Source organism: Adiantum capillus-veneris, chromosome 16 (genome assembly GCF_014529385.1).
Source record: "Adiantum capillus-veneris isolate H3 chromosome 16, ASM1452938v2, whole genome shotgun sequence".
Taxonomy (NCBI): Eukaryota; Viridiplantae; Streptophyta; class Polypodiopsida; order Polypodiales; family Pteridaceae; genus Adiantum; species Adiantum capillus-veneris.
This window is the reverse complement of record NC_140946.1, coordinates 158,750,247-158,761,758: the sequence shown is the minus strand read 5'-3', so window position 1 is coordinate 158,761,758 and position 11,512 is coordinate 158,750,247. Positions and strand designations below refer to the sequence as shown.

Here is an 11,512-nt window from a genome sequence, read left to right as displayed (position 1 = left end):
CACAAAACTCGCAAGGAGCAATCTGATAAGTTTCATCACATTTGGTGGTGGAAGATGGATTGCAATCCATGCCCCTGAGAGACAGACTAAGCCAAAACTAAGATTAGTTGACTGATAGTGACTTCAATCAACTCAAAACAAAATTTGGGGGCAAATTGCATTCAAAATCACACTCTAATCAAGGAAATTAGGAAAAAACACAAAAACTTAGTTCAAAATTAGAAAAAAATCAACTTTTTGTGATCCAAATTCAAAAAGATTTGGGGAATAGCATCAAAATAACATAGACTGCAAGATGACCAATTCTCATGTCAAGAAGAGGTCAAACATGGATCGCGATCCATGTACCTGATCATAGATTTTGACTGAGAATTGAACAATGAGTACCTAAGACTTATTGAAACACATTTTCAAAAGAGACACTTGAAAAAAAGTTGAAAAAAGAGATCAAAAGGGCTAAACCAGCAGATAGTCAAAACCCACCAAAATAGACCCAAGAATTCATTTTTGGTTTATCTAAACTTGTTCAAATCTGAAAAGATTTTGGGGATAGGCTACATACTCAATCAACTAACCAAATTTCAAGTCCAATATTAATGAAACATGGATCACGATCCATCTCCCTCTTGTAAGAAATTGCATAGAGACTTATCTAGTTTGTAGCAAAGACCATTAGTAACATATTTCCCCAAAGCAAGATTGCAAAAGAATCCAAAAAGTATACCAAAAGGGCCAAAAACATTTTCAAGTGAAAAAACGCAGTCAGACCTAGGGTTTGATTTTCAACTAATCTAAACAAGTCTAGATCATACAAAAAGCATAAATTTGTTATCAGGATGCCAAGGATAAGTTGTGTGTGAAGTTTCATCACATTCTACCATAGAAGTACATGGATCGCGATCCATGTTCCTCTATCACAATTTGAGACTAGCTAGATCTTGTCACAAAAAGCCTAGTGGTCCTTTCAAAAGTGAATATGGAAATCTGTAGAGGATTCTACAAGCTGAAATAGGATTTGTACAAAAAGCACGATTATTTTTTCAATCCAAGAGATTTTGACTAATGGAGGAGCGGTAAGCTCATAGCCATCGAGTTCTTGTTGTGTAAATTGCAAGGGTTAGAGCATTGCGGCTTGGAGTGATCTTGAGTTGGAGATTTGGAGTGACCAAAGAGGCAACAAGTCAGGGTTTTGCAAGAGTGATTGTTTTTTATGTATTTGAGATATGGTAGATTGTGCCAAACTAGAAACCTTGCTGTAGGAGACAAGGTTATCCATATTTCACTGAGGAGAGTGTGAATCGGAGACTAATAACTCCTTTAGAGACTATCCATGAAGAAAGTATGTCGAACACATCTTTAGAGAGATCCTTTACCATCATGGCTGAAGATTCAAAGGTCTGAGTTTCAAAGAGGGACTGAACATGGGAGCAGGACCATCCCAAGCAACACCCACAACGAAATTACTGAAATTGAAGTACTAGTTGGAAAACAACCAAGGTTGATGCTCAAGCTAGAGAGTTGAGCTAAGTAAGTCAGTCGCTCATAGTGGATGAGGTGAGCATAAGAGTCGAAGTCTTAATTATTTATGAGTCGACAGGGATTGGAGTTTACACAAATCACAAATTCACTATGAGATAATGAGTATTATACCCTTGTTAACAAAAGCCACTTGACGGATGTTTGGTAGCCACTTGGACACTCTAAGTGTTAAAGTTGCTACAACTTATGTCTTACGTATCCATAGACTTCTCCTGCACCACATATGGCTTGAAATGCATTAATCTATGAAAATCATATAGGATGTCGCACATATGGACATTTTGCACTACGCACTCTTTGCTAATTTTCCGTACACTACACAAAAAACTAACAAGCTTACCACTACATCTTACAAATGAATTTCAGATTCAATGCTACATACAAAATTGGGAACCACCTGAACATCAATTGTAAGTACAAAGAGAGTAACCCTCAACATCAAAAACCCTTTTAGGAGTATTGGATGCTATTGGAGCGCTTTCAAGTGCTCTCTATGCTACATTTTCTCCAAAGAGAACCCTTCATTACTCTTTTTCTCACACAACATTTTATTTAAATTACAAAAATTCTTAAAAGCATCTGGGTGTTCCATTCGTGAGCACATGCATTAGACACGCTTTTTGCTCCAACCCATGCCCTATGCATAACATGAAAGATTCCAAAGAGTGACTTCAACAAACAATAGTACGTACCCATTAAGATCGACAAGTCAAGGTTTTTCTCCCACTAGGTTTTTTCCTCTTGACCATCTCCATAATTAAATTTTATCTTTTGATAAAGGCATTGATTAAGCACAATAAGCTGCCCTGATCAAACCAAGCTTCCATCATTGAGCTACTAGAAGCTTCATCTTCACTACTATAGGCACACCTACCATTAATGAGCTTCAACAATTGGAACCTCCAATAATCTCAATTCCAAGTAAACGAGAGCCAACACTTCTTTGCAATATGGTGCCAGAGGACGGTTGTCAGTTTAGGAAGGGGGGAATGATTCGGGAGCACTTGGTCATTCTTGTGAACTATGTACACTCTCCTTGAGAGCTCTAGCCTCTCGTAACCTCTTGAGAGCAACAAGCTTTCCATGCTTGTATACCTATGTACTCTTTGATTAATCAATGCAATCTATTTCTCTCTAGTTCTCTTAAATACTCTCTTTGTTTATGTGTTGATTAGCTTAAGCTTTCCATTGATTTCATGCATGCTTTGTCGTGTGTGTGTGTGTACGCGCGCGCATGCATTGCTTTCTTCTCTTCCATTACAATAGCTAGTGAGTATATGATGAATGAGTTGAGCTCATGTATGAAAATCCATTGCCATTGATTGAGTAGTTGATCGAGAATGGATTGAGGAATGTGTGTATAGATAGATAAGAGTAGAGTGTGTGCTTTCTAGGTAGCATTGCTATTGAGCATAGAGTTGATGGTGAGTAGATTAGGCATTGCTAGAAATTCTCATGCAAGGGAAATCCTTCATGCACTAGTTGAGTGAGAGCTGCATCGGATTGTCATTGTGTAGAAATACACTACGGATCGAGGGTTTCTAGCTCTTGCTACCATTAGCTATGAGATAAGGAAGATCGCTTCTCCAACAACTCTTGATCGGATGGGATATGAGAAGAATCTAACCAAGGTCTCTTTTGGTAGGATCTGGAATAAAAAATACCCACATGTGGCCTTAACAAAAACACGCGAGTTCACCAAGTGCAACTTGTATAGTTCTCTCAAGGCAAGGATAGAAGCAAACCATGTCTACAAGAAAGAGCAAGGATTCTCTTAGAAAAACAAATTCATATGAAACAACAAAATATTTGTAGGAATATGTACTATACATGGCACACATTTTTAGAAACACAACCACAAAGGTATTTATGCATCATGCATGACAACATGGACCAAAAGAATGTCCAACCATTCCTAGACTATGGGTCGCTCCAAAGAGTGGGGATTCATGTTACAATTTACAAATGGCATTGATTGATATGATCATTTTGCAGATACGGGGAAGATCATTATGGGCGCTTCTTTCTGAATGGTTTATGTATGTCTAATCCTATCTTAAAATTGGCTCAAATACAAGTTGTTTACATAGCTCAGATTGCATAGATAAACATCCTCTTGGTGATCTAGCAACAAATGGACTTCCAAGGACAAATGTTTCGCTCCTACATGCTTTAAACTCATGGGAAGCTTTAGAACACCACTATTTGAGTGATGGTAAACAACCATTTGTGGAAGCATCTACGAATGTAGATGAAAACGTTAAGATATCTTTTCACAAGCTACCTGAAAACTTGTAGCTACAATCAGATAGATGTGCTAAAGAAAACAAAAATCGATACGTTTTTGCATATTTATCTCTCCTTGCTATAAGGGGTGTTTCCAAAACTGTTCAACTAGGATTTCTAATGGTCGGACATAGACATGAGGCCATAGATGCCATGTTTAGCAGGTTTTTAGAGAAATTGAGAGCTAGACATACCTTCACTTTACCCGATTTGATAAAATAGCTCAACAACCTCTCTAGCTCCCTTTTTGCTTACAAAAATCCTCGATGTCAAGGGATATTGTGACGGGGAAGAAGAGCTTATAGATCACTCCAAACGACTTCAATTTTGGTTCTTCATGCAAGGAGACACACCAGTGATGCAATATAAGGCGCATGTATGCGTTGAAAATTAGACTGCAGTGTATCCCTCTTTGGAAGAAAGAAACTGAAGGTAAGCCAATGTTACCACTAGGAAACCCACCTCTACTACCAATGGCAAGATATGTAAAGGCTCATGAAGATGTAATGTTTGGGTTGAAGGGCTACAGAAGATTTTAGCAGAATATAAGCAATGGTTCATGTGTGCCAATATATTATACACCCACGATAGATTATTGGAGCAATGGAATTCAAGGGCTTGGAAAACAAATAGTAATAGAGGCTAGCTTGTAAATATAATTTTGGCCAAAATCTCAAGGGTCACATCAAGCCCTTGATATGAATGCTAATGAAAGGCTTTTAGGCTATGAAGAACGCAATGATCATTATTTTGGGCCTCGATGGGAAAATCCAAGGGAAGAATTCAACTCTATGCTAGATGTCAAGCAAGGGGACTTTGTTGTGCTACACTCATACAACATAAACATCTATCCAATTTGGCTTGTTATGGTTGAATCTAATATTGATGCATGATCCAACATCACTAAACTACAAGAAACTCTTGATGTCCTAGTGGGCACCTTGTGTAAGGAAGAAAGGTATGACAAATGCAAAGTTTTTTGCTAATTTTTTGAAGGGATTTTGGGCAAAGAATGTGGTAGATCAACGAGTGTGGGAAAATGCAGATGGAGACCTAGAAAACCAAGTCCATATGCGTGACTCAAGATACTAAAAAAAGATGCCCTAAAATCACAAGCACGCTTGCACCTTTCTAGTGTGCATGAACATGATGGGAGCAAACTTGATGAGGAAAGTAGCTTCTATTATTTAATATTTTGGGTTTTGAAGTATTTGAATTATTATTCAAAAGAAATATGATTATCTCTAAGAATTCTTATTTTTGCTCCAAAAAAATTTCCTGTGTGTCCCCTGGCTTATCTTGTCATAACAAAGTATTTTCTTGTGTGAAAGTGGTGCTCCATGAATTTTATGAAACGCTCAACTCAATTGGTGTAGGTCATTGCGAAGACACCAAGACTACTTTATTCTTAATGATGTTCATCAACACCACCTTTAGACACGGTTGTCAACACTTGCATCTCTAAATTATGTTTATATAGAGACACTAATACCACAACCTTACAATTGGTGATTATCAACACCACCATTATAGTGGGAAATTCCCCAATTACACGAAACCTTTTGATTTTGATATTCCCATAATGTGAGAGTTTTCCCAGAAGATCTGATATGGACTTCACGATCTCCTAGACATCATCTCAAACATATCATCAAATGTGATTATGTAGTTTCCTGCAAGAAGGGACCACCAAAGAAGGACAATACACAAGACAAGTCTGGACAATCCTCTAAACCCTCCACATCTCCAAAAGGGGATAAAGACCTGCAAAAGGATAAAGGCAAGTAGATCGGAAGGAAGGCCAAGCAAATCAAGAAGGACAACATGCTTCCAACGTGATGAACACAACAATGACGAGAAAAGTCCAATCTATTTTTATCGCCAACCCATTGATTGATCTCCCAAATATTGCCCCAACTGGCATAGCAGGCAAAGATACCGACCCTTACATTGAACTTTATCCACATGTAGAGTTGCCAAGGCTGCCAAACCATAAGCTTTGGGATCATTGTGCCTTGGTACAAAAAGCTCTTAATGCTTCGTTGGGTCTGATGGAAGTTCTTTGCCTTTCAAATATTGATCTAGAAAGTGAGAATCAAAAGATGGCAAGGAGGGTTAAGCAAACTGATGAGCACTTACAAGTGTAACTCAAGATTACCTCATCAATCAGTAGCAATTGAAAGCTACCCCTTCGGAATCTAAGAGAGCACTAAGCGTAAAGAGATTGGCTGAGCTGGAGGAAGACAGAGGTATCTAGAAGTCCAATTTCTAGAAGCTCCAACAACAAACCAGAGAATACTAGCCTTGGACAAGTGCAGTGCCACAATCAAAGAACTCCAAACGCAATTAAAAAAAAGAGCGTCAACCAAATGAGGTACTGAAGCGGCAAAATAGAGAGCAACAAAAGTAGAAGCAACATCCAACGCCTGAGCCACCTCTGAAGGGAACATACCAATCTGAAGTAGCTAGAGAAACTGATGCACAACCCCCCTCAGCTATATCTAACACGGGCATGGGATCAAAGGCTCCCATCACTTTTGGGCCCCGACATTAGGCGCGCGCGGTAGATCTTGTTGCAAAAGTAAACTCGGGTATTTTTGTAAACTCAGAAAAATATCCGAGTTTACTTTTGCTCGCCCCGATACTTTTGCATGTCAAAACTCCATAGAAACGTGTACATTCCATAGGTGACGTGCGCGAGCGTGATGGATAGGCCACATGGCCCTCAAACCCTAGGTTGTGGGTTCAATCCCGGGGGGGGGAGGGCGAAGTAAACTCAGGTACCCGAGTTTACATTGTCCACGGAAGCACAGGATCTACGGTCCTCAATCATCCCACCGTAGATCCCATCTCCTCCCATGCCCTTGTGAGATATAGGCCAGGCACAACCCCTAAAGCGTGTCCACTTGGATGTGGGAGAATGGCATATAGAATGTATTACTTGCATAGACCTAGGTACTAATACGTCCCGTGTTCGAATGTAGGCTTTTCAAAAAAGCTCCATTGAATATAATAACGAAGCTGTCAGTAGATGAAGTGGAAAACTTCGCGCCCAGTAGAAAGCCTGTTGAGCCTCTCTTCGCATCTGCGTGCTGGTCTTCTCTTGCCGTAGCTTCTCCACGCAGGTATGGTTCGTTCTCATTAGGGTTTTTCTTCTCAAGTCTGTGTATTGTGTGTGTGTGTCTGGTTAGGTAATGGTTTTCCTTCTCAAGTGTGTTGTGCTTCGTCTCTCTAGTTTGGAACGATCTGCAGGTTTTGTTCTCATCAGGGTTTTCCTTCTCTGGAGAGAGAGAGAGAGAGAGAGAGAGAGAGAGTGAGTATTTGTATGGTTAGGTTTTTACGCATGGCTTCTTCTCTCTGGGTTTTCCTTCTCAATTGTGTGTGCTCATGGTTTCTTCTTTCTAGTTTCTGGTTGTGTGTTTGTGTGTGCATCTTGTTGGCCTCGCACTCAGGCTTCCACAACTAGGGTTTCTTCTTTTCACCTTTTGCTTCTCAGGCAAGGCAAAGCCCTCTGTCATGTTTGCTTGCGCTGCAGTCACTCATGTCCAGTATGATTGAATTTTGCAACCATGAGCATAAAAGCCAGATTTGGAGCTCTGGCTTGCAACATACTTTGACAAGGTGACGAGGATGGCTTTCTACTTCTTAAGTGAGAGCCAAGACTTCCATTGGATCGTCTCTGTGCAACTAAAGAGTAAGTGTTTTTTCCTCCACACACACACACAGGCAAACAGACTTCCGCACACACACACACACACACACACACACACACACACACTCAGAGAGAGAGAGAGAGAGAGAGAGAGAGAGAGAGAGAGAGAGAGAGAGAGAGAGATTTATTTTTCCAACTACATTTTTAACAGATTCTGTAGCAAAGTATCTTTAATTTCCAGTTTGTTGAAAACCTTGGCTGAAATTCTGTTAGCAGCTGGATTGAAAATTGAGAGCACTATGAAAGGTAGATGACCGGATGTGATGTTTGACCTCCTCTGAGAGTTGTATCAGTTAATGGTTACAACTTTCGGGCTGAAAATTTTGTAGATGTGAGTTCAGTGATGTGATTAGAGATTAGAGTGCAGTAAGGCATCTTTGTTCAGAAAAAAATTGTCATTTTAGATCAAATAACCAGTTGCTTTACTTAAACTGATACAGCAATCCCTTTGTCCGGTTATCATCTGAATATAAGTACAACACATTTTGTTTTGTGGAAATCATTAGGCTTTTGGCTCTGACATTCTTTCATTGACAGCGGAATCTATTTTTGAAAAACAGAAATGATGTGACTCTTTTGTCATCAGGACAACTATTTGTTCTTGCAGAATATTCATCATCCCTTTATATTAAACCCTGCATGTACATGTTTTTTGCAAGCTGGCTGCTTTATTAAACCCTGCTTGCACATGTTTTTTGCAAGCTGGCTGCTTTACGAAACAATAGAGAGAGAGAGAGAGAGAGAGAGAGAGAGAGAGAGAGAGAGAGAGAGAGAGAGAGAGAGAGAGAGAGAGAGAGAGAGAGAGAGAGAGAGAGAGAGAGAGATTTTTCCTTCTCTGATTGTTTTCTCCTTAGGGTTCTTTTTTCTCTTTTTTGTGTTTTGTGGTTGTGATTTCTTTATCATTTTTTTTGATTTGTTTGCAGTTTGGATCATTTTATGATTGCTTTGTTTCTAGTCTCGAAAATTTTCATGTCTGATGTTTTTCAGTTTCATTGAAGATATGGATGGTCGACGTTTTGTGTCTTAATAAGGTCCTCTCAAAGAAGAAGCCTGCATAACATTTATAGGAGCTATATGTTTGGATCAGCTATATGAGAACTATGGATTCATGGTGATTACTTGATGACGTACACATACACATATTGTCTGTGTGTATAGGTGTGACGCACGCACACATGCATGGTTGGTGTGTACACAGAATATCATATAGTTGTTCAAAACTTTAATTTATATATGTGCAAATGCTTTGTCAATGCATAGATGTGTTCTGTATAACACAGAATTCCTTTGCATTCCTTACATGTTCTTGGGGTCAATTAAGAATGGCTTTTGCTTGTGACATAGACACACGTTTGTACGTGTATGTCTGATGATGCAAAGAAAAATTTGTTATTTGATTGTTGTTTTGTCTCTTACACATAGCTTGGCATTGTTTGTCACAAAATGTCACAGGAAAAAAATTTGCATGGTTTGTCACACAACATGTGTGATGATGCAATCAAAAGGATATGTTATCTCGTTGTTTTGTCTCTTACACGTAGTTTTATTTGAGTTATGGTTTTCAAAGTTATTGGTAATCTCTGAGTAGTGTTTGCACATCTTGTTAATGGAATGGCAGCGTTGTATGTGTTTAAATTATAGGATGGACATGACTCCAATGGTCGATGCAGTCCAGAACACCTTGGTTTCCATTCAACACCCAAATCCAGGTTGCTATCCTGTGCCGGGTGTTCTTGTGCAGGGATCCGGATCCCCTCTTGTAGTATCTGGACGACATTGTTTTGGGGGGGTGTCGGTGGGTCAACAACTTACTGCTCTTTTGCAAGCTCCTGAAGAGGTTTGTAGTGTGTGCCTATTTTATGTAGGTTTATAATATCCGTAAGAATTTCCAACTTTTCTTTGCTAACTTATTGTTTTTTTGAAGGCCATTGATCTGCAGATTCTTGCAGATGATAACCGCCATGATGTCATTGTGTTCAAGGTATTGAGCGTAATCTTTCATCGAAGGACTGCTGAAATTGATTTCGATCCAGCTTGTACATCTGTGGGCAAGCCTTATGCCATGTTTGGGTGTTCGTCTTGCACTTTGGTGGACAACACAGGCTTTTGGCACATGATCTGGCGTATGACGCCTGGAACATTTTCCACTGGTCTCTCTCATAGTATGACAATAGCTATGTCGGGTGGAAGCGTTGCTGGTGACTCTGGAGGGCCAGTATTCAGCCCAGTCACAAGACGTCTATTGGGAATCAATATTTCAGTTTCAATTATCCATCCAGGCGTGTCTACTAGTGAAGCTGCAAGGATGAGAGTCAGTTCAGAAGGGAACATGGTCCCGTTTTGGTTCGAATCTCAGGTCTTGAAGGATCTTTTTTTACCTGGAGGAGAGTTAGCCCAACACTTCACCTGTTCAGCGCAGCCCACCAACATCAATCAGCAGAGTTCAGACGTGATCTTGGAAGTTCCAGCCCCAGCAAATGTCTGCTACTGTGGTGCATCTGAAAATGTCGTTTCTGCCCCAGAGTTAGATTGGATTAGCTCCTTAGACGAAGCTTTAGATCCTTATAACTGAGGGTGCGCTTTAAAACTTTGCCTCTTTATGAATGGGGTTTCTAAAAACTGTAGACATTGAATAAAACATTGAACTGGTTGGTGTTGAAGATATAGCTTCTTAACAGATGAGAGCATTGCCGCTCTAATCCATTCTTGTCCTGCACAATTACGTTAGTTGAAAAGCCTCCAGCTTTGTTTTAACAATTCCCAAGAGTGGGCACTACCTCAAAGGTCAAAATGTCTTTGTTAATGGTTCATTTCTAGAGCACCTAATGTGTTTAGAGCCAGAATGTTTTTTTTGGTTTTTACAAAATATTCTATTTTTCAATAGTTAAATACATATTGTGATTACTTTTATATAAACAATTAGCTAGATTTTATATTTCATGAAACGTTGTTTATAGCATTTTTTCTCAAATGTTTAATTGTTTTTATCCTTTGCTAATGCACATCAACCTTAGTCTTGGGCATTTCTTCAAATTAAAAAAAAAGATTACTTAAAATGAAACTTATAATATCATATATGGAATGAAATGCAAATAGCTCTAACTTTATTCTAAAACTGTCCATTTCTTCTTTAGAGATATCCAAGTGACTTCAGTGAGAGGGTGAGTTGCAAAAAGATAGTGTACTCTAAAACATCCATGGAACCATCTGCAATGGATTGTGGTCAAGGTAAAAGTGAAGTTCTTGAATCTCATTGAATATTAGCTTACACCTTAGTCCTGTTTGAAGTTAATTACCTAGTTTACTGGTTTGTGGATGTAGAGGCTAGTGGTGAGTTCAGGTAAGCATTCTTGCTTTCACTTATCAATATATGCGATTCCTTCTTTTGAGATTGCTTTTGTTTCGCTTGCAATTGTTGCTTTTGATTGATAAAGCTTAGGACAATAGTAAAGAACTAGCTCCAAACAAAGGTTACTACGAAGCTCTGTCTTGAAAAGGGGAGGAAGCTTTTAATGCAAACTTTCTTTTCACCCTCCTCGACTCTACAAGTGTCTGTCTCCCCCCAATCCACTTACACACCTCTAATCGCCCTACACTGATCCAATCCTTGTTGCAGCACCACCTTAGGGCTGAAGTAGTGGGTCCACAACCTCCTCGCAAGGCACACAAGACACATACTGCAGGCTCGTTACAATGCATTCACGAAACTAAATACTGCGCACAGCCTTCATAAGGTGGTTTTTTAGAAATTGGGCTCATTTTTGAAGCCTTTAGTGCCCTTGAGGTATTTTACCCTTCAAATAAGGGCACCCAAAAAATAGCCTTTTAAGTAAAAAAATTAAAATTCCTTAACTCTACATATAGGTCAAAAAATGGCATAATAGAAGTTACATTCAAATAAAAGTTTGGGGTCACCCTTCAAAAATCAGCACTGTTTAGAATCATTGGCTGATGACGTGCTCCTTCAGATGAACA

At 39.3% G+C, this 11,512-nt stretch overlaps 1 protein-coding gene across 1 annotated transcript; it reads left to right on the top strand.

The window, feature by feature from the left end:
* Positions 1–5,663: 5,663 nt before the first annotated feature.
* LOC147440138 (uncharacterized) lies at positions 5,664–10,358 on the top strand. Its single transcript, XM_086483894.1, has 4 exons — positions 5,664–5,968; positions 6,810–6,950; positions 9,179–9,374; positions 9,462–10,358. The coding sequence occupies exons 1-4, from the start codon at positions 5,664–5,666 to the stop codon at positions 10,107–10,109; spliced, it is 1,290 nt and encodes a 429-aa protein (XP_086340020.1). The 3' UTR covers positions 10,110–10,358.
* The last annotated feature ends 1,154 nt before the right edge of the window (positions 10,359–11,512 follow it).